The following is a 24,502-nucleotide window of genomic DNA, read 5'->3' as shown; positions in this document are numbered from 1 at the left end:
GTAGATAGTGAGGGCATTTGTATGGCTTTGTACAAAGTTACAGATATGTCGTGCATCCTCAATAATGTTACCAATCCAAAGCACATCAGAAGCAATGGATTTCAGTGCTATGTTCAATGAATGGACAATGCAAGGTGTCCAAAACACTTGTGAATATTTAGCTTCCACAACCATGCCAGTAGCCTTGCAAACAGATGCATTATCTATAATGATTTGCACACAAGAGTCAACGCCTACATCTTCAATAAATTTAATAAGCAACTCACCCATATATTGTGCATCCTTGTATTCTCCAAGTGTATCTATTGCTTTCGAGAAAACTGGACCATTCAAGGAAGACACCATGAAGTTGATGATTGGTTTTCGTGCTGAATCTGTCCATCCATAAGAAACAATGCTAACCCCAGATGTTGTCCATAATGCTTTCATAGGCTCAAGCATTTTTTGCACCTCTTTTTTTACCTTCGTCAACAATGTGGTTCTAAGCTTCTCTGAACCAGGAGGCACATACTATGATGGAGCCCTGTGATTTAGAGCTTGGCACGCCTCAATAAATACAGGTGAGCATGCAACATTAAAGGATCAGTTTTGATAGAAAAAAAGGCAACGGTGAGATCAAGCTCTTCCTGTTTCTCCTTTTGAAAAATCTTGTCCATTGGACTTGTTGATTTGGGGTAGCATCAGATGTGCTCTAGCCATGAAAATTGGTGGAGAGGCTAGATCACATGAGATCTCCAATACCCATAAATGGTTTGGGCATATTCTAAATAGTTTGGGAGATATTAAAATAATTAATATTTTTAATGGGGTCTCAAAGTCTAAACTTAAGGAAAATAAAATATTAATGTGAATTAATATAAAAATGTGTTAAAAGGGTCCAAAAGTCATGGATCAAGCCAGAGTTAATCTTAGTCGTTGATTAGGGACTTAATCTCGGCCGTTGAATTGTCAACGAGAAAAGTATAAGAGGAGGCTTGAGGGTCACTTGGAGAACACACTGAAGGAGACCAGTTAGTTCAATTTCTGGAGCGGGGTTAGTTGAGAAATTTGAACTAGTGGTCTGGTGAGCAGTCAGGAGGCAGCAAATACAGAACAAGGAGATGGGATCAGCCACAGGAGACCAACGTTGAGGCACGAGAGGCAGACACATGGCATTTCAAGTAGACGTAGAGGCAATAAGAGACTGTGCAGTCACTAGAGGGCCTACATGGAGACGCAGAGTGTCTGGGAGCCACGCAGAGGTCAGCCAAGCTAATTCTGGTACTAGGGGAAGTGTTGGAGATTTTTTCTCTTTGTGGGTAAGCCAGTTTGGCACCCTGTTGTACTAAAGAATTGCTGAATAATAAAACCCTCCCGTGCTGCACCGGTTTTCCCACATTGGGTTTTTCCGAGGACTGTTGTCCAAAATATCTGTGTCAATGTGTTGATTCTTGTGCATGTGTTTGTTTCTATATTACGGTGTGATATCTGCAACATACTTTATTTTAATGTTTAGTGAAGGAATTTCATAAATAACTTATTGAAGAATAAGTAGGAAAAGTAAATCAAATGTTGCAGTGATAGAATTTTCACATGGTATCAGAGCGAGTAATCAGAGACAGGAAGGGAAAATCAGTTATGGGTCGAGACCACGATGCAGAGGCATCCACGTCAGGGGACTCGCACAGATTTTCAGAAGATTGCACGAAAGGAAGAGATTTCGATTTCTCTATGTTGGCTTCCAGGCTGGAAGAGGAAGTGGCCTATATGACTAGTTTTACATCATCAGAAGTGTGGTATATAGATAGTGGAGCTTCGTGGCATATGACGAGAATCAGGGAATGTTTCTCAGAATATCGAGAAGACAAGATGAACTTTCAGATCACCATGGGGAACAAGGCAAAGTGTACTCCAGTAGGGAAGGGTACCATAGTTTTTGAAACAAAATCGGGATAATGTTAAAATTTGGGTACTAGAGGACAAGTGGTTCCCTAAGGCTTTGATCTTTGCCCTACGGAAAAGTGTCCAAATTTATTTTTTACTTTTCGCCTAAAGTGACTTTATAAGTGGTAAAGTCAATTTAATTTAAAAGTGACTTTATAAGTGGTAAAGTTACATTCTAATTTAAAGGCGACTTTATTAAAGTGAATGAAGAATTAAAAAGTGAAAAAGTGACTATGGAAATAAAAGGCTAAGTGGGTATTTATTTAAGTGGGTGAGTTAAAAAATAGAAGGTGAGAATTAAATGCACATTTATTCTCATCCCTAGATCTAAATGAATCTCAGCCATTAGATCTTAGGGTAACCCAAAAGGTCATTTAGAGAATAAAAGGAGAAGAAAGGAGGAAAAGATCAATTCATTCTTTCATGAGCATTTGAGGGAAAGAGAAGAGATAGCAAGGAGAAAATTTATGAGCAGTGAAGGAGAGTAGGAAGAAGACATTTCAGCAGATCTAGGCAGCAACATTTATTGGCAATTTGGCACACATCCCAAGGAAAAACCGTACAACAGGAGAAAGGCACAAAAATTGAGGAAGAGGGACATCAAGTTCTGGGCACGTTTTTTGAGGTTGGCTGTACAACATTTAATTCTGTTTTATTATTGTAAAAAAATCTGTTTTGGTTGTTTGCTGATTGGCATGATTTTTGAGGTGGATTTCAGGCACAGAAATCGAGATAAGTTGTAATTTGTGGTTGCTAGAATTTTTACTGTGTATTTTAGTTTTTCTGTAAAAGCATTTTCAGAAATAAAGAAGAGCTCTCAAACTGGTTTTCCCCAAGAGTTGTAGGGGGTTTTTTTAGGGTCACATTGACCAAAAATCACTGGGCTATTTTCTGTGCGTGGGTGTCATAATTTTGCTGTGTTTTATTTCCACGATTTCAGCAGTTGTGAAATCTCTAAATTTGTGTTTTCAGAAAAATATTATCAGTTCCAGATTTTAGACTTCTTATCATGCTTGGATTTAAAACTAAATGCATGGAGTGATAAGGAAAACTGATAACCGAGTGGGGGTTGAAATTTCTTAAGATAACGTTTCCGTGCTACAAATGTGCTGCATGTACTAGGATTGGGGATGAACTTACTTTCCGTATCACAAATTCAAGGCAAGGGCTATGACGTTTACTTCATCAAGGAGAAGGTACACGTCAAGCACTCGAGGTGGAAAAAGAAAGTGCATATTGGGATCAAAAGTAATGGGTTGTATAGATTACAACTAGAATCACTAATGGCACTAATAGGCAATCATGGAGACAAGGACTTGAATGAACTATGGCACAAAAGAATGGGTCATTTGCACCATGGAGCTCTGAGAATTCTCAGGAGCACTGTAACAGGAGTTCCGGGTCTAAGTACGGAACGAGATGATGTATGCAAAGGATGCGCTCTAGGAAAGTATGCCAAGGCAACATTTGCTAGGAGTAAACACAAGGCCCAGAGTGTACTAGGGTTGATACACTCAGATATCAGTGGACCTATGTCCGTCAAAGCTCTCAGTGGTGCCGAGTATTTCCTTATCTTCATTGATGACCACTCAAGGAAAACTTGGATTTATTTTCTGAAAACCAGGGACGAGGTTTTCTGTCGGTTTAAAGAGTTCAAGGTTCTGGTGGAGAATCTGACTGGGAAGAAAATAAAAGTTTTGCGCTCAGATAATGGTGGAGAGTATGTCAATAAGGACTTCACTGATTTTTGCGCTAAGGAGGGCATCGAAGAAAGTGGACAACTCCCTATAATCCGTAGCAGAATGGAGTAGTAGAGAGAAATAACAAGATTATTGTAGAAGCAGCTAGGGCCATGATGTATGATCAGGATATGCCAAAATTCCTATGGGCGGAAGCATGCAACACAATAGTCTATGTTCAAAACAAGACTCCTCATCGAGCGTTGGGCAAGATCACTCCAGAGAAAGTTTTCACAGGGAAGACACCTGAAGTTAGTCATTTCAGGATATTTGGGAGTTTAGCATATTGCCGCATACTCGAGGAAAAGAGGAAGAAGTTGGATCAAACTGTGGAAAAGGGATATCTGGTGGGATCTAGCAAGACTGCTAAGGTATACAAAATCTGACTTCCAGGGAGCAGGAAGGTAGTTGTTCGACGAGATGTAAAGTTCATGGAGGACAGGGATTTCAAAAAATCTCATGAGATTCCTTCTAAGGAGCAGTCAAAAGAGGAGTCGCTAGTTAAGCCTCTTCAACCAACGGAAGTAAAGAATTCTTCCTTGGGTCAAGAAGATTCATAGGATGAGGAGGAGGAGCTAACAGAAGCACCTGCTGGCAGAGGAAGAACTAGCAGGGAACTTTGTCAGATTCTGCGAGATGCAAAGGACTTCATCGGTGCACCAAGAAACAATAAGAGGGAGCGAAAATAACTAGATAGATATTAGGCACTAGTAGCTCAGGATGGGGAGCCTGCCAGTTTCAAGGAGGCAGCTCAACATCAGGTTTGGCTAGACGCGATGGTAGAGGAGTACAACTCCATAATGGTGAACGATGTCTGGGAGGTAGTGCCAAGGCCTCAAGATAGATCAATGGTATGATCAAGATGGATCTATAAGATCAAATATGTTGCCGACGATAGTGTCGAGATATACAAGGCCTAGTTTGTGGCTAAGGGGTATTCTCAAAAGGAAGGAATTGACTACGAGGAGACCTTCACCCCGGTAGTCAGGTATATGTCTATTAAGATTGTGATATCTCTTATAGCTCAGATGGGATGGCAGATTCATCAGATGGATGTCAAAGCGACTTTTCTGAACGGGTAATAGAAGAAGAGGTATACATTGAACAACCAGAGGGCTTTGAGACACATGAGGAGAAGTCTCATGTATGCAGATTGAAAAAAGCCTTGTATTGGCTAAAACAGGCACCTAGAGCATGGTATGGTCGAATAGATGGCAACTCAACATCAAGTTTGGCTAGACGCGATGGTAGAGGAGTACAACTCCATAATGGTGAACGATGTTTGGGGGGTCATGTCAAGGCCTCAAGATAGATCAGTGGTAGGATCAAGATGGATCTACATGATCAAATACGTTGCAGATGACACTGTCGAGAAATACAAGGCCAGGTTTGTGGCTAAGGGGTATGCTCAAAAGGAAGGAATTGACTACGAGGAGACCTTCGCCCCGGTAGCTAGGTATACGTCTATTAAGATTGTGATATCTCTTTCAGCTCAGATGGGATGGCAGATTCATTAGATGGATGTCAAAACGACTTTTTTGAACGTGGTAATAGAAGAAGAGGTATACATTAAACAACTAGAGGGCTTTGAGACACGTTAGAAGAAGTCTCATGTATGCAAATTGAAGAAAGCCTTGTATGGCTTGAAACAGACACCTAGAGCATGGTATGTTCAAATAGATGGCTACTTGCAGAAGATGGAATTTGTCAAGAGTGACGCAGATCCGAATCTCTACTATTTGGTTGTAGAGAACGAACCGCTAATCTTAGTATTGTATGTGGATGATCTCTTTCTGATAGGATCATCCAAGCTCATTGGGGACTGCAAGAAAAATCTAGCCACAAAATTCGATATGAAGGATTTGGGACGAATGCGTTACTTCCTAGGGTTGGAATTTTGGCAACAGAAGGGAGAAATCTTCCTTGGGCAAGGGAGGTATGCTGCAGAAATCTTGAAAAGATTCGGGATGGAGGACTGTAGACCCATGGCTATTCCAATGATCACCAACTGGAAGAAGATTGATACATTAGAAGACAAGGATGTTGATCCCACCCTATACAAGCAGCTCATAGGGTCCCTGATGTATCTGGTCAATAGCATGCTAGACATTTGGTACGCTGTCAACACCCTCAGTCAGTTCATGGTGGAACCGAAGAGGGCACACTGGCCAATAGGGAAACACGTTCTCAGGTATTTACAGGGAACAGTCGATTCTGGACTCTTGTACACCAAAGGTAAGGATATTAGTTTGAGTGGATTTACTGATGCATATTGGGCAGGAAGTTCAGTGGATTGGAAAAGTACGTCTAGGTACTGTTTCAACATTAGATCAGGAATGACCTCTTGGTGCAGTAGGAAATAGAAGTCTGTGGCTCTGAGCTCATTTGAGGCAGAATATATGGCAGCAAGCACAACTTTGTGCGAGGCCATATGGCTTAGAAAACTGCTTGTGAACCTATTCAGAAGGAATATGGAGGCAACCACTATCATGTTCAATAATCAGAGTTGCATCAAGCTCTCTGAAAATCTAGTGTTTCATGATAGGTCGAAGCATATTGATATCCAGTGTCACTTTGTCAGAGACTATGTCTAATGAGGAGCTGTACAGTTGAGCTACACACCTACAGGAGAACAGGTGGCGGACATCCTCACCAAGGCCCTTGGAAGGACAAAGTTTGACTACCTTAGGGAAAAGATGGGGATGGTAAAGAACCCGTTTCAGTAGCAGAAACGGGAGTTGTAACAGCACGGATGCAGAGGGAGTTGCAGTGCAAATGTAGTATTGGAAGAAAGGACCGGCAGCAGCACAGATGCAGAGGGAGTTGTCGTACAGATGCAGTAGTGGCAGTAACAGAGCCATGTGCAACAATACAGGATGCAACAGTGTAGAGGATGTTGGGCAGCAAGGCTTAGCTTCAGCACAGGGACCGATGCCGGATGATCAGGGTGATACTTAGTGAGGAGTATTACTAGAGCACAGTCCTCGCTAAGAGGGAATGTTGATTTGGGGTAGCATCAGATGTGCTTTAGCCATGAAAATTGGTGGAGAGGGTAAACCACATGAGATCTCCAATACCCATAAATGGTTTGGGCATATTCTAAACAGTTTGGGAGATATTAAAATAATTAATATTTTTAATGGAGTCCCTAAGTCTCAATTTAGGGAAAATAAAATATTAAATTGAATTAATATAAAACTATGTTAGAAAGGTCCAAAAGTCATGGATCAAGCCAGAGTTAATCTTAACTGTTGATTAGGGACTTAATCTCGGTCGTTGATTTGTCAATGAGAAAAGTATAAGAGGAGGCTTGAGGGTCACTTGGAGAGCACACTGAGGGAGACCTGTCAGTTCAATTTTTGGAGCGGGGTTAGCTGAGAAATTCGAACTAGTGGTGTGGTGAGCAGTCAGGAGGCAGCAAGTAGGGAACAGAGAGACGGGATTAGCCACAGGAGACCAACGTTGAGACATGAGAAGCAGACGCAGGACATTTCAGGCAGATGCAGAGGCAGCAGGAGACTGTGCAGTCACTAGAGGGCCTGCGTGGATGACGCAGAGAGGCCCAGGGCCGATGCAGAGTGTCTCGGAGCCACACAAAGGTCAGCCAAGCTGATGTTGGGACTGGGGGAAGTGATGGAGATTTTTTCTCTCTGTGGGTAAGCCAGTTTGGCACGCTATTGTATTGAAGAATTACTAAATAATAAAACCCTCCCTTGCTCCATCGATTTTCCCACATTGGGTTTTTTTCGGGGACTGTTGTCCAAAATATCTATGTCAATGTATTGATCCTTGTGCATGTGTTTTTTTTTTTTTTTTTTACTGTTTTACAATGTGATATCTGCAGCAGAATTTGTTTTAATGTTTAGTGAAGGAATTTCATAAATAACTTATTGAAAAATAAGTAGGAAAAGTAAATCAAATGTTGTTGTGATAGAATTTTCACAGGACCAAGTGAAATTTCCTTTCTTTTTGCTGCTTGTCCCCCAATAAAACTCTTAAATGGGAATTTGTTGATGCCTTTCCTCAAAAATGGAAGGGGGTCATCATTCTTGGTTTTTTTTCATTTTTTGCAGCCACATTTGCCATACCAATAGTGAACTCTTTTTCCATTTCTTTCCTCTTTTGTTAAGGAACTTGTGTACAAGCTCCAACTCCACAACCTGGTAAAGCCAACAAATGGCCTTTCACACGATAATATGTGCTTGTGAAATTACTGTGGCAAAAGTTGCATCTCCAATTCACATTTCCTCCTGATTTCACCTTGTTGCTTGGCCCATCCTCTCTTGTGACATATTTCCACAAGGGATATTTCTCAACGTTACCTTTAGAAGGAAGTCTTCCCTTAACATTACTTGCAATAGAGGGAATACTTGCAACGGAATTTGATGAAATTGGGGGAGGAGGGGCATCTCCAATGGGGACATTCTTCCCCTTCCTTTGCCCCTTACCTGCTGCCCTTGATTGAGCCACGAATACTATAAAAAAATAAAAAAAACATGCACAAATTTGTAAAAGAAATGCATATACAAATTGCCGTAATACAAATGCAAAAAAATAGAGAGGAAATGCACTTACCTGTTGCTTCAATCTCCTTGAAAACACTCCACACCCTTTGCTCCTTGCTCCAAACTCCTCACAGCAAACCCACAACTCACCTATTGCAAAAGAAATGACAAAAAATGATGCAAATGAAAGGAATTTTCGCCCTTTTATGGCTGCGCGGGTCCCATTTTTCCGGATTCGTGTAAAAAACCTGTAAATCTTTAATTATCCCACACACTTCAATTCTTTTAGAATCCATTGAACATATGTTGTGATAGGGCCTAGATACCCTTAAATTCAGTTGCTCCATGACTTTCTTGATCATGACATTTGATGAAACCCTTGAATCATGCATGCAGTTATGTAAAATACGATCATTCAGTAGCAAAGAAACATAAAATGGTAGATGATCTTCATTCCCCACATAAAAAATCATACTTTTCGATACAATGTCCTCATCTTCTGGTTCGTCACTAGGCTTTTCTTCCCTTTGAGTAAGTTCAATGGCACTTAGTAACATGGCCCTTTGAGATGGTATCTTTAAAAGGACTGTCACTGGAATAGAAACCTTTGCATTATTCACCCAATTGCCCAAGTCAAAATTCAATGCTGAAGTAGGAGGAGAAAAATTTCTGTGATTACTTCGGTCTTGGATATCCCTTCTTTGATAAGTCATCCCTTGTTCAGATGTAGGTTTTTCCCCAAAAATCTTAGTGACTTCATCAAAATTTGCAATCATATTTAAAACCCCAAGATTATTAGGCCTATGGTCAATCTCTTGATTTCTCTCAATGGTGTATATCTGATCTTCCATGGAGAACATATTGATTTGACCAGCTATCCTTACATGTTCATCTCCTAACATGCCACTTTCCATGATTCTCTTCACATATGGGCATGTGGTTTCTTCATGGAACTCATTACATGGCCTACAAAAGGGGGGAATCTGACCTACCATGTTGGTGGATTCCAATGGATTTGGTGGCCTATACTCCTGTTGAGGGCCTTCATTCTTTTTCCATCTATCATTTGGCCTAGGTTGGAATCTTTGGACTTGTGATCTCTCCATGGCCACCAACCTATTTTGTGTGGCTTGCATTTCTTTAATGTCATTTTCTTCTATGCTCTTGATGAGTTGAATTGGTTATTTAATAGGATCATGCGTAGTCTCTTCCTTGGCCTTGCCTTTGGAATCATTTGATTTTGATTGTAACGACCCATCTAAATTGATCCATTATATAAAGTTTTAAACTTTATAATAAAACAAATATGATGAAATTTAAATAATAAATATGTTAAGTTTTATAAATATAATTAAACTTTATAAACATATATAAGTTAAATTTTATAAAATATATAATTTAATTTATATATATTATAAAGTTCAATTATATATTTTATAAAATTTAATTTATAAATATTAAGTTTAATTATATATTTTATAAAATTTAATTTATAAATATTAAGTTTAATTATATATTTTATAAAATTTAATTTATAAATATTATAGCGTTCAATTATATATTTTATAAAATTTAACTTATATATGTTTATAAAGTTTAATTATATTTATAAAACTTAACATATTTATTATTTAAATTTCATCATATTTGTTTTATTATAAAGTTTAAAACTTTATATAATGGATCAATTTAGATGGGTCGTTACATAATATAAAATTTAATTTATAAATATTATAAAGTTCAATTATATATTTTATAAAATTTAACTTATATATGTTTATAAAGTTTAATTATATTTATAAAACTTAACATATTTATTATTTAAATTTCATCATATTTGTTTTATTATAAAGTTTAAAACTTTATATAATGGATCAATTTAGATGGGTCGTTATATTGATGATTCTCTATTGAAACCAGGAATTTCAAATTTTCCTGATTTCTTTGTACTGACCCTTTCTATCTTCAAGGCTTCAGATTGAGCTACACTTAGATTCATAGGCTCCTTCCTCCTCAACTCATAGGCAATGTCAACCCCAAAAACATCTAGATATGAGCATAAAAGAAATTCACCAAGAGGTTTAATAGTAGCAGGCATGCTTTTTACTAATTCATTGAATCTCTTGTTAAACTCCTCCATGGTTTCATTCTCATTTTCTTCATGTTGCTAATGGCATTGATCAAATGCTTATTTTCCTTCTCTCCAAAGTTATCTAAAAATGCAGTTAGAATGGCTTGTAAAGAGTTATATGAGTTAGCAGGTTGCTCAGTGAGCCAATCAAGGCCATCCTCTTCTAAAGATAAAACAAAAAGTCTCTTTTTCACATCCTCATAGTTAGCAGTGTTACACCATTTAAAGATACAAACATTAAAGAAAATGCTCATTCATGATGCTAGGCTCTACTTGTTCTTGAAAAACAAATGAATATAAAAATAACTTCTTGCCCAAAGCTAGCAAGAGCTCTACTATGAGAAAGTCTATTCAACCTCTCTCTAAAAACCCTTTCAGGATCAAGAGAGGTGATAACTAGACCACTTGAATTTCTCCTAGTAGAGACTCTTGCAAAATTTGGATTGAGTGGAGTCGCCACTTGAGCAAGAATCTAAATCTAAAGTTCAAAAATGCGAAAACCAAAAGGCTAGTCGATTTCCCAGGTACAAGAAAGCTTGTCCCCAACAGTGGCGCTAAAGATGTTGACCCTACCACCTACACCTACCTACAAGTTAGTGAGAAAAGCCTTCAACCCCACAAGGTGTGGTTGGTCGCAGGGAACTTAGAGAAGGAGCTGTCAAACTAATCGCGACTCTCTTCGTTTGAGCTATCTTCTAGGTTAGCTAAGGGGGGTGGTCCCTAATGAAAAGTTAAGTTAAAAAAGATGTGAGTTTCTAGGAGAATTGTTAGAGTTAAATGGATTATCTCTTTAAGATTTATAAGCAAAAACTGATATGAGCAATAACCATCATAAGGTAAGCATGAAATACATAAACAACCAGTGCCTTCCAAGTATTTGATCTTTAAGAAATGAAATTGTATTTTGCTTGTACATGTCGAAGCCTATTATGGAAGGGCATGCCGCTAGGAAGTGTCTATGTGGATCCATGATTTGTAAGCTCATTTACTCAACTACACTAATGTTTGGTTGTACTGGAAGGTGAGAGGATGCATTGGATCTTATACAAGATTGCAAGTGGGTCTTCATGTTGGGTTCAGCCTCCCTATACGGGGTCCAAGCCCTCTAGAGGGTCATATTGGCATTTGTAGGGTGAGTGTTGAGAGCCACGGGTCTCCACCATAGCAGAGAGTAGATTGCCATTTCATGGGATCCTTGAGTTCCACTTATTGCTTGCACGTTTTCCACCTATTAGACGATGATAATGCACCTGAACCACCTTGCCCAACCGACTCCACTCTTGCACCACACAATTGGCAGTTGATCTAGGGCCCAGATGAGAATATGTCTTGGCATAGGAGACAATGGGAGGGCTTGCATCATTCTTTTAGCCTTTACAGATGGGATACATGCTTCTTCGATCCAATTGGAGACCCATGAGGATGCTTTGTGCCCCCATAGCCACTTCACTTGGGGGCACCAGAGGGAATTTGCTTGGATATCAAGGGGCTAACCCCTTTATCACCATGTTTGGAGCTCATCATTCATCTTGGCACATATTAGACTCCACTAGGCCTTCTCAACGACCCTTTGACCTATTGTATCTATTATTTTTCCCTCTTGAGAGGCTTATTGTTGTATTATGGAGCTATCTTGGTGGGCTTGTTACCAAATTGTGTTTTTTTCCAAAGAAAAATTAGTAACTTTCTATTAAAGAAAAATGAAAAGTTACATTGAGTATATGCATAAAGCATTCAGAATTTGTCCTGAGGGACCCGTGTGTATACAGGACACACACATAGTAGCAGAGCTACCAAAAAAAAAAATTCTAGATTGCCAGATAAATTGGACTTTTCTTTTTTACCTTTTTTCTTTTGAACTTTTTGCCAGACCCCAAGTGATGGAGTAGTAGAGACAATTGCCAGTTCATTATTTCTGGAGATGTTTGGAACTTCTTTATCTGAATCAGAACTTTTAGATACATGAGATCGCTCAACTCCCTGTTTGGTGGCAAACCCTGCATCTAAAGGCAGTGTTTTCAAAATTTAACCACTGTGTCCACTTGAAATCTTTGTGTCAAATGGATACATTCCGGAAGGCCTTTGCTAAAGTCTATCTCCACACAGATATGGGCAAAAGTGAATATCCCTTTGTCCATTCTTTCTCGATCCAACTTTAGGAACCTTCCCAAAGAATTTCCAATCCCTTCTAGGACCAGATGGTGCCAAAAAGGTAGGTGGAGGTTATATAGCCTTACCCAAACTGGCATTTTTGAGACCACCATTGAGTTTGCATCAAAACCAGGGAACCATGGGGTTACGAAGAGCCCCGCCCTTCCCTAGAACCATGTTTCGTCATTTATGACATGATTGTAATCTTTTTGAGTATCAAACTCAACCACAAAAAATCCTTTTTCACACAGATAAATATCACAGTCTCTGGTCCAGTTGAGATAGATCCACTCACTTAGTTCTTCAGATTTGGGCCAGAAACAGTTAAATTGACAAATGATAGCTTTTTCTTGTAAAGTATTGAAGAGAGCACGCACTTCTAGTAATTCTATGGACAAATCTGGAGCTTGTTCCATCTTTTCTACTTTGTATGGACCTGGAATTGTCAAATACCCTTGTCTGTCGGTGCTGATCTAGCAAATGTGCTTGCTCCTGGGGCACCTCCTTTTAGCCGTAGATTCTGGATAATGGTAGAGTTCCTTTGAATACCATAGTCTTTCAAAGGGATCTCTTCCTGCAACACTTTCCTGGAAAAAATCAAACTTTGTAATGAAGCAGAAATACTTGTGACATTTTGGGCATTTTGCTTCAGATCTGTCACTTGATTCATACTTCGGACCCATAACATTATTGATTTCCCAGAGATAGTTTTGATAAAAACCTGATACAAATCCTCTGGATTTGGGTCTGCCCCTTTGTTGTCAGCCTCTGGACTTTTGTCCCGTGTTTAAACTCGTGCTGGTTTGCTTTGCATTTGATGATTGGTTTCGAAGCCCCAAGTTGTATGGGAATGTGCTCGTCTCGGCCTTTTCTCGTTCCATTGCATTGTGCCCTTCGTTGCTGGATCTGTCCTTTTGCTTTGCATGCAACTCCTAACCACTGCATGTCCATGGTGCATATTCGTAGATTGTCCCAAAGGAAGAAAAACCATTGTCTGCAACCCTTCTCTTTTCCCATAAGCGAATTTGCAGAGCTTTTAGCCTTTCTTCCGCCGAGTTTCATTTTATGCATACTATAGACCTCTCATCGATGTTGTTAAAGGATCTTCGATCCATCCAACAACACGTATCATCATTGTTGCAATCATTGTCCACGTAGTGGGTGCCATTTCTATTTTGTGATCTCTTTTCATGTTTGTTCTTGGATGCCTGTGCACTCGTCTTTACCGTGCCCAAGCCATTGAGTTTCCTACACGATGATCTGAGCCCGAGACTGTTGGTCTTGATGAGAAAAACCCCAAGGATAGTGACATGTATGCCTGAGTTCAAAGTAGAAAATGAAAGTGTATGTCCGGGATGTGCCGAAGGAAAACTTACAAGGGGACGCATTCCCCTATGGTAATAGCAAGACCACAGACATATTGCAATTGATCCACTCCGACATATGATCCACTCCGACATATCTGGTATGATGCTAGTAAACTCCTTGGGAGGATACTTATATAATCTCACCTTTGTGGATGATTATTTTCAAAAGACCTGGATCTACTTCTTGAAGAAGGATGAAATGTTCACCTAGTTCCGACATTTCAAAGCCTTGATCGAAAACCAATCTGAGAAGTAAATCAAGATATTGAGGATTGATAATGGGACCGAGTATGAATCCAATGAATTCCAAGATTATTGCAGAGAAGGTGACATTAAGAGGGAGACTACAACGCCAACACTCCCATGCAGAATGGTGTGGTTGAAAGGAAGAGTCACTCTATTGTAGAAGCTGTCCATGCCATGCTTCATGATCAAGGCCTTCTGAAGTTTCTATGGGGTGAAGCTGCAAATATCACCGTGTATGTTCAAAACCGATGCCTTCATCAAGCATTGGACTCCAAGACTCTCAAAGAAATGTTCATTGGTAAGAAACCCGATGTCTCTCATTTTCGAATTTTTGGAAGCTCCCTATATTTTCATGTGTCGAAAGAGAAAAGAAGCAAATTGGGTGCATTTGGGAAGAAAGGAATCTTTGTGGGCTATAATGAAAATTCTAAGGGATATAGAATTTATGTGGCTAGTCAAAAGGAAATTGAGATAAGTCATGATGTCACCTTCGATGAAGATATGGCCCTCAGGAAGTTCAACAACCTTCCTATCCTAGGGAAGGACAAAGAAGCTGACACAGGAAATTAGGGTGAAGAAGATGACGAATGATGCCTGATGTTGATGAACCTATGGATCCTATTGATCCACTCCCTCATGAGCCTTCCTCCTCCAAGAGGAGACCTTCATGGCTCAGGGAGACTCTCGAAGATGCTGAGAGGGATATTGCACCAAGGGGTAATTTCTGTGAAAGCAAGAAGCCATACAAGTACCAAGGATATTTGACTGCCATGAGCACTATCATTCAAATTGAGCCTTCATCATTCGAAGAAGCCGTGAAGCAACAAGTATGGAAGGGTGCTATGAATGAAGAATATGAGTCAATTATGAAGAATGATGTCTGGGATGTGGTTCCTAGACCCCAGGACAAATCGGTTGCACTTCTAAGTGGCTCTACAAAATCAAGCATGGAGCTCATGGAAATGCAGAAAATTTCAAGGCTCCCTTTGTTGCTCGAGGCTTCTCTCAAAAGGAAGGTGTAGATTACGGTGAGATATTTGCAGTTGTTTCTCGATACACCACCATCCGCTCGATCATAGCCCTTGCTACCTCGCAAGGATGGAACCTACATCAGATGGATGTCAAGACTGCCTTCTTGCATGGTTCAATCAAAGAGGAAGTCTATGTGGAACAACCCGAGGGGTTTGAAGTTCATGATCGGGAATCTCATGTATGTAGGTTGAAGAAAGCTCTCTATGGATTGAAGCAAGCACCCTGGGCTTGGTATGAGAGGATCGATAACTATCTGATGAAGCTGGGATTCACTAGAAGTGAAGTCGATCCAAACCTTTACTTTAAGGTTGAAAATGATAAACCTCTCATTCTGGTACTTTATGTGGACGACCTCTTTCTGACAGGTGTAGACCCTCTCATTCACAAATGTAAGAGGGAGTTGGCTTCTGAATTTGAGATGAAGGACCTAGGACCGATGCACTATTTCCTAGGGTTGGAGGTTTGGCAAAAGCCAGGTGAAATTTTCCTCTCTCAAGGAAAATATGTTGTGAAGATATTGGAAAGATTTGGGATGGTGGACTACAAGCCTGTGACTATTCCGATGGAACTTAACTTTAAGAGGTTATGTGGTAATGTTGTTGGACCTGAATTGGGAAATGCTTCTGAGTATTGTCAACTCATAGGAGCATTGATGTTCTTCGTGAACTCCCTTCCGGACATATGTTTTGCAGTTAACACATTGAGCCAATACATGGTTGAGCCTCATCATATACATTGGATTGGCGCCAAGAATCTTCTGAGATATCTTCCCGGCACAATCACTCATGGATTGAGATACACTGCTGGAAATGTGAGGCTACATGGTTATTCTTGTTTATTTGGAGTAGCATCGGATGTGCTCTAGCTACGAAAATTGGTGGAGAGGCTAAGGCACATGAGATCTCCAATACCTATAAAGGGTTTGGGTAGATTCTAAACAGTTTGGGAGATATTAAAATAATTAATATTTTTAATGGAGCCCCTAAGTCTAAACTTAGGGAAAATAAAATATTAATGTGAATTAATATAAAACTGTGTTAGAATGGTCCAAAAGTCATGGATCAAGCCAGATCTAATCTTAGTTGTTGATTAGGGACTTAATCTCGGTCGTTGATTTGTCAACGAGAAAAGTATAAGAGGAGGCTTGAGGGTCACTTGGAGAATACACTGGGGGAGACCAGTCAGTGCAATTTCTGGAGCGGGGTTAGCTGAGAAATTGAACCAGTGGTCTGGTGAGCAATCAGGAGCAGCAAGTACGGAACAAAGAGACAGGATTAGCCACTGGAGATCAGCGCCGAGGCAGGAGAGGCAGACGCAGGGCATTTCAGGCAGACGCAGAGGCAACGGGAGACTGCGCAGTCACTAACTAGGCCTGCGTGGGTGACGCAAAGAGGCCCAGGGCTAACACAGAGAGGCCCAGCGCTAACACAGGCAAGCAGAGGCTGACGCAGAGGGTCTGAGAGCCACGCAGAGGTCAACTGGGCTGATGCTGAGATTGGGAGAAGTGTTGGAGAATTTTTCTCTGTGTGTGTAAGCCAGTTTGGCACCCTCTTGTACAGAAGAATTGCTGAATAATAAAATCCTCCCTTGTTGCACCGGTTTTCCCACATTGGGTTTTTCCGGGGACCGTTGTCCAAAATATCTGTGTCAATGTGTTGATTCTTGTGTATATGTTTGTTTATGTATTACGGTGTGATATCTGCAGCAATATTTATTTTAATGTTTATTGAAGTAATTTCATAAATAACTTATTGTGGAATAAGTAGGAAAAGTAAATCAGTTGCTACAGTGATAGAGTTTTCACAATTCTAATGCTAATTGGGCTGGCAGTGTGGTGGATCGCAAGAGCATTTCTGGATGTTGTTTTTCTTTGGGTTCTGCTTCGATATCCTAGGTGAGGAGGAAGCAGAAATCGGTTGCCTTGAGCATCACCGAGGCCGAATACATAGTTGTTAGTATGGCCTCTTGTGAAGCTGTCTGGTTGAGGAAGCTCTTCAGTGAGTTGTTTGGACATGTGCTGGATACCACTATGATTTGGTCCGATTATCAGAGAATCCTGTGTTTCATGTTCTCTCGAAGCATATAGATATCACGTACCACTTTATCCGGGATATGGTACAACGAGGAGCAATAAGGCTCCATCACATTGGATTGATGAACAGGTTGTCAATATTCTGACAAAGCCCCTGGGGAAGGTCAAATTTTTGGCCTTCCGAGAATGACTTGGACTCGTGGAGAGACCCTCTTATGAGGGTCTTGTATGAGATGGACATTGAGATCTGGGAGCTCCAGGGGGCTTGGGGTATTTCTTGGAGCGGTGAGCAACCATAGGGTTAGTGGTTCAACCTTCCCCTAGTGGTTTGTTGTGTACAAGGTGAGTGGTTCATCCTTCCCCTGTGATATCCCTTGACAACATTTGACCAAGACGAGTCATTCATCCTTCTCCTGCTGAGACATCCGACCCATGTAGTCTAGGACTCATGAGAAGTACCTCTCATCTGGCCAATGAGTAGGGCAATGAGGATAGGGACCATAATACTACCGATGGATGCATCGTGTACTATCATACTCCCTATGCTAGGATGTCTGATATTGATCTGGGATCAATGGGAACTGACCTCGGGTCATTAAGAGTGGTATGAGACACTCTCTTTTGATTGGGACTAACTTCAGGTCAATAAGAGTGGTATGAGACACTTTTTTGATTGGGACTGACTTTGGGTTAGTAGAGAATGGTATGATACATTGTCAATCACTTCTTCTTCTTCATAGTTCAGCAGAGCAGTGTAAAGCAATGCATGGATGGCAGAGATGGTACATATTGGCAGATGGATTAGCAGGTGTAGTTCTCCCTAGTTGAGAGGGATTGTTAAAATTGGCAACTAGGGCCAAACTCCACATGGGTTATCTTATATATGAGAACTGATTTTTTTATTAGATTCCTCTCTCGGAGAGGTGTAGGATTGATCTAAATATCATCTGATTCTGACATGTACAAATGAAGATATGAATTTATTTATATTATAGACAAATTGTCAAGGTCAGCCAACAAGCAAAACAGGGACACAAGTCCCCAATTCATCCTCAAAGTTGCATATAAAAAGGGGACCTCATCACACATATCTCTCTCTCCTCTTGTGATTGGGCACACTATCCGAGGCTGTCTTCTCTCTCTCCACACGTGTGAACTAGGGTTTCTGTTTTCTGCATTGACCGAGTTGCTGGTAGGCTGTTTGACTGCGTTGGCTTGATGCATTGACTTGTTTTGACTTCAGTTTGGGTGAGGAATCTCTCTCTAAGCAAGCCACAACTCTGGGCACGAAGATCAAAGAGCTTTGATTAATGTTGACTGTGGTTAGGGCTGAGCGCAGGTTGACTGTTTGACCAAACCTTAACTGGGCAGAATTCAACTGTTTAGTGCTCTACCCTGTTGACCAGCGTTGACTTTTCTGATTAGTGCTCTTTTGTTGCTATTATAAATTATCAGAATTTGTAAATTGTACTATCTCTCTATTGAACTATTGAAGACTAAAAGAGGATTTAATCAAGGGTTTCCCCACATTGGGGTTTGGTCCCTGGCTGGTGCCACATCTTGTGTCCTCTTGTCTTGGCTTTTCTTGTACTGTTTATGTTTATGTTCTATCAGCATTTTACTTACATGTTTATAAACTGAAACTAATATTGGGCTCATAAAGAAATTGAAGTAAAATTGCTCCAAAGCATAGAACTAGTGTTCCACGGGGTCTCGTCCCCCCACCTTGGGGTCTAGTTTCCTAGCTCCCTCATGCTCCGGGGACTTGGGGACGAGAGGGGGTCGTTTCCCCACGCTCCCAAAAAACACAGTACACAAGGAAACTTGAAAGGGGTCATTTCCTAGGCAAAAGGGGTCTTGAGTACCTAGAAAATTCGCAATTTTTTTTTATGAAACAAAAAAATCGTAATTTTTAATATTTGTTGACCGACTAGGAAGGGTTTACATTATGTTCATTTCACGTTTCATTTTTTGTTTGCTCCTTCGTTGAACTAAACACTGCCGCCATCGCCAAGCAACCTTCTATCTGCTCCTTTATTGAACGGAATGATGTCGCCATCGCAAAGGAGCCTTCTGTCTACTCCTTCGTTGAATGGATAACCTTGAGCGATTATGCTCATTTATCTTTTGATATGTTCTTATGTTATTTTGACTCTATAAAGTTAAAATTTTTGACTCTTGATGTATCAAACTTATTATTTTATTTCAATATTCAGTATTCAATGTTCATAGTTGGGAACACCAATATGGTTTAAAGTTTAAACATTTAAAATCTTATAATTTATTTTCATTGTGCATTGTTAGTAAGTTACTAGACTAGTAGTTACACTGCACAGTTACAAACTTGCATGTATGATGTATGATTATAATTTATATGATAATGATATCAATGATCATGCTTTTCGTTTTAAATTTGTTTCAGTTATATGATTTATCGATTTATATTTTATATTTATTAGTTTTTAAGGCCCCAATGCCCCCCCACGTTTCCTAAAAATTGGTGGGAAGCTTTTGCATAGGCTGCTCCTGTGTATATCCACTCCCTCGCCTCCTCGTCCCAGAAAATTGGTGGAACATTGCATAGAACATACCATTGTTGCCTAAAATTAACATAAGTACTTCAACAATCTGGACTTGTGAACATGTATTGAATTATAAACAATAGATGGTGTTTTTTATATTTTTTGTTATTGAACTCAAACATAAGTTGTTTCCAGTGAGATGTTATCCGCTCCCTCGCCTCCTCGTCCCAAAAACTTGGTGGAACATTGCATAGAACATACCATTGTTGCCTAAAATTAACGTAAGTACATCAACAATCTGGACTTGTGAACATGTATTGAATTATAAACAATAGATGGTGTTTTTTATATTTTTTGTTACTGAACTCAAACATAAATTGTTTCCAGCGAGATGTTAAAATGAAATCAGAAGAGTGATGCAATGCAACTGATCACTACAACAATGAGGTTTTTATCCGATCAAACATTTCCTAGCTGACCACAGTTAAAGGTTTTGATGTTTTAGATCTGTATTCATGTTAAATATGAAGCTGTTCCATTGTTTAAATAGTTGTGATGAAGCCATCTATTTCCTAGGCATGCCTGTATAGAGACCATTCTATCTTCTGTAAAGCTTATGAAATTTGGGGGCATTCTGTATAACTTGAGAACATAGTATTAGATGACAGACTGCGGGGAATGGCCACAATATATAGCCAAGAGTTACTTCTAGGACAACATGTCTTTTTATGGGTATTCTTGTTTACGTATTTGTGGGACACTATAGGAAGTATGCTCTGTTGATGATGTTCCCTAATGTCTTTCTCATAAGCTTTTTTTAAATCTGAAAGTATTGTTCCACATTTTCTTTTGTTGACGCGCATGTTTCTGTATGTGGGTGGCTGTGTGTGTGTGAGATAAATTAAGTCCGAGGCATGTCTCTGATGGAATGGGAGGTTTTTTGCAGCTACAAAGCTTAAAGGAGACATATCTACCTAAACTAAAAGAAGCAAAGAACTTTCTTATAGAGAATTCTCAAAAGGTGTGGTTCCCTTGTTCCTGCTACATCATATAGTTTTGAACTTTTGATTCATTAAGTCATTGATATTTACCCCGTGTTTTTTCTGGAACACAGTTTGTGCTAGACCAGTAATAAAATTATACCTTTTTACTTTTCGTCTGCTGTTATTTTAGCAACTCTTCTGCGAAGATATGGTTTTGAAATCAAAAGTTGTAACCTTATTCATAAACATATTGCTGATATTTAATTCTTTGCTTAAATGACCAACTGTAATTATTCAGTGATTTTGACTCCCATATCTGTGAATCTAACAGAGAAGTGACATGGATATTAACAATAGTACATAGTCTAATGTTGATGTCTTTGTATTTATTTGACGTTAGTCTAGGTTGCTTGGAAACATATAAAATTCAGATTTCGAACTGCCAAATTGCTGCAAGTTTCAATATGCAGACAATCAATGAATTCAGCTTCTGTTAACAAACAAATAGAAAAACGTTATTTCTTAACATATTGAAAGCAGAACTGTATTGATTCAACCACTTGCAGTTTATCCAAGAATGATAAAGTCTACAGATTTCTACTGAAACTGTACCATTATTTATCGTGCACCCAAACATGCTTTTGGAAGGCTATCACAATTAACTATAGCTTCTCTTAGGAATGTACACAAACTAATGGTGAAATGTGAAAGACACATCCAAGAAAAGCAGGATAAAATACGTAGCAGCACTAGAAAATTTCTGAGATTTCATTCCTTTTTAGGAGAAGCTTTTCAAAAAGAGATAACTCTAGAATCTGTCGATCTATTTATAATAGACATGCACACACTGCTATTCTCTTTGTACAGATCCACTAGAAAAATAAAGGTAAACAGAGATATATAAATTTAATCTGTTATTGCACTCATAAAGATATTCTCCATAAACATTTCATATGAATTTGACAGTCGAGGCCATTGTATGGTGTTGAAATGTGTAAGCTACTTGTTTTGTTCACCTGGGGCATTGCAACCATGTGGAGAACTACAAATCCATTATCATCAATTAATATTCATCCAATTCATTGGTGGGATAACATGGAGAAAAATCAACAACTGAGTAGGTTGTAGAGGAGAGATAACAAGGCCAAAGGTCAAGTTGGCTTTAGACTGAAACTTTCCATGACCATTTGGACGGGTATTGTTGCAATGTGTTTGTTAAAGAATTCATGTCCTGATGTTGTATGATAGCAAAAAAGTGGAGCAACAAAGGTGAGGAATTATGGTGATGCTTTGTAGACTTCAAAAAGGCTCTTGACACATATCCTGGAGAAGAGTTATGCTACATGCTAATGGAAATGGGAGTCCCTAATGAGTGGAGAGCCATGGTGCAGAAGATACGGAAGGGTGTCAACACCGAATTAGAACTGAAGATGGCTTGTTTGAGAGCTTCAAGAGTGTCTTAGAAGTTGTTATAATATAACTTCATAACATTATGAACATGTTGTACATTTTCTATTTAGTCATGATTGGTTATAAGTTATAACTTGTGTATTAATGAATAAATTAACTGACATGGATCTTCTTCATCTTCATAGTCTATATAGAATAATTTATTCTCACTACATTTATGCCCTTTATTTGTTGTCACAGTTGAAACATAGTCCCTTTTCTCTTCTTTCATCAATTTGCTAAGGAGTCAACCTTGTTAGTTTAGGAAAGGGAGCATGATTTTCTTTATAGTTATTAGTGACCATTTTTCTAGTGGTCATATTTTTACTTTAACTTTCCTTGCTAGACTGAAAGCATGCTCTAGATATTTAGGTTCCATCCTCAGTTTATTTTATAAAGTGAAAATGTCGTAATTAAATTGATTAATCAATTTTAATTATTTTCCTAGGTGTAACTTAGGGAAATAGATTAATTAATTAATAATAGTTGAGACATGGTCGATTTTCCTCTAGAGACTTTTAGTACAGTGTCTAAGTGAATTTAGCCATCGATTAGATGATTTCAGATCTAGATCTTCGCTGTTGATTTCTCAATGAGAGAGATTATAAAGGAAATCGATGGGCTGTCTTGGAGATCAATTCATTGCAGTGAACAGGGCGCAGTGATAGCGTGGGTTTTGACACCAATGAGGGTTTCAACAATAGTTGCAGTAGTAAATACTTTTGGAGTTTTCTTTCATTAATATTCTTCCAATTTTCGAGATCTGGAGGAATTCTCCAAGAGTTATTTTGTAGACAAGAGAGGTTGAGATTGCTAAGAGAGGTTGTACGATATTTCCAGGAGAGGTTGTATGAGCTGCCAGTTTAGCGTCTTGAGATTTCCAGTTGCAGAGTGAATTGCAGGAAATCAGTGCAATTGCAAGAAAAGGCCAAGAGCAGGAATTCATAGTAGATTGTAGGAATAACAATGTGAATTGTAGGAAAGGCCGTGTCATGTTGCAAAGGGAGGGCATGGGCCTTCTAGTCGTCGGATCGACCTTTTTTTTGATCTATTTTCTTTTTTTCTTTGCACCGAAAATCTAGGTAGGTCCACTCGAAGGGACCACACCCCTGAACCAAACTAATTTGGGCCTAACACCGAGGGTGTCGAGGAGAATTGAACCTGTGACCTCCCAATGGCAAGGTGTGTTATGAATAAAATGTATATAAATAATATAAATTAAAAATGATAATAATTGTTAATTAAATAGTAATTATTTATTGAAGAAGCATGTCTCTAGGGACATGACAGTTCATGAAAAGGCACCTTCTTGGCTATATAAGAGGGCCCTCATTTGTAACAATCATTGTCTCATATCTCTTTTGTATTTAAACATTCATATATTTATTTATTATCCTATGATGGATACTTTTATATTCCAGATCTTCTGAGAATTATGCTGCATATACGAACTTTGTTCATAGCATTAGTATCAGAGCGTTTACGAACTTTGTTTGTAACATTTGTATTAGAGTGTTTACCGACTTTGTTTGTAACATTGGTACTAGAGTTGTTCGATCCTTTGGCTGCTCAATCACTACATAAAACCAGTCTGATCTAACCTTTGGGCATCAACTGTACGTCAACTTTGTTGTCGTGCAATTGAAGCGTTTGGCTACACAAGAGTTTGAAGCTTCTCCATTTCGCCATTAGGCCGTTGGCCATATAATTAAAAAAATAATTTAAAAGAAGAAGAGAACTAAAAAAAGGAAAAAATTATTAAAAAAAAATTATAAAAGAAAACAAAAAGAAAAGAATTGAAAAAAAAGGATATATATATATATACACACACTCTTTGTTTTTTTACCCCTTTTTTAATTATTCTTTTTAATTCCTCATATATATATATATATATATATATATATATATATATATATATAACAAGGAAAAAGGTTGCACGCAGCCGCTGCAACATGTCGGCACACCCAAAAACATAGTCGCCGAACCAATTTCCACTGACCAAATTCCCAAACATGTTGTGGCAACCATGTCCCTTGTGCGTTCCTATCAGAGTTGTGCCCATTCCCTTGTCCAACCATAGCAACCATCGCGATCTCCGACACTGCCACCAACCCCCCTCGATTCTCTCTGTCGCTGTCCCAGCTGCCGCTAGAGCTCGTCCTACGCCGTCGCCGTAACTCCACACAACCGCTGACACCAAGCTTTGCAACAAATCGCAAGTCACAGCCTCAACCACCTGAGCTGATGCAACCGAGACAGACCACCACCAAACGTTCTCATCTATTCCACCTTGCCAGGGGTCCTTGTCCATTGCCATTGTAATCTTTGACATACCCATGTCGTCTGCTTGTCCTCCACTGATTCATTCAATGATAGCGGTCTATTGCACATTGCTAAAGATCATTCTGACACTGATCGGTAC

General features: G+C 39.2%; 1 protein-coding gene across 1 annotated transcript in view; it reads left to right on the top strand.

Annotated features, from left to right (window-relative positions):
* Positions 1-24,502, top strand: part of LOC149155577 (uncharacterized) — a 79,152-nt gene that overhangs the window by 22,816 nt on the left and 31,834 nt on the right. The window contains exon 6 of the mRNA XM_089444457.1: positions 20,595-20,669. Coding sequence (XP_089300583.1) covers positions 20,595-20,669 — 75 coding nt within the window. The remainder of the gene's footprint in view (positions 1-20,594; positions 20,670-24,502) is intronic.

Source organism: Pinus tabuliformis, chromosome 9 (assembly GCF_031772625.1).
Source record: "Pinus tabuliformis cultivar Carrire ecotype Pingquan chromosome 9, CPIR1, whole genome shotgun sequence".
Taxonomy (NCBI): Eukaryota; Viridiplantae; Streptophyta; class Pinopsida; order Pinales; family Pinaceae; genus Pinus; species Pinus tabuliformis.
The sequence above is the reverse complement of the archived record's forward strand: the minus strand, read 5'-3'. Positions and strand labels throughout refer to the sequence as shown.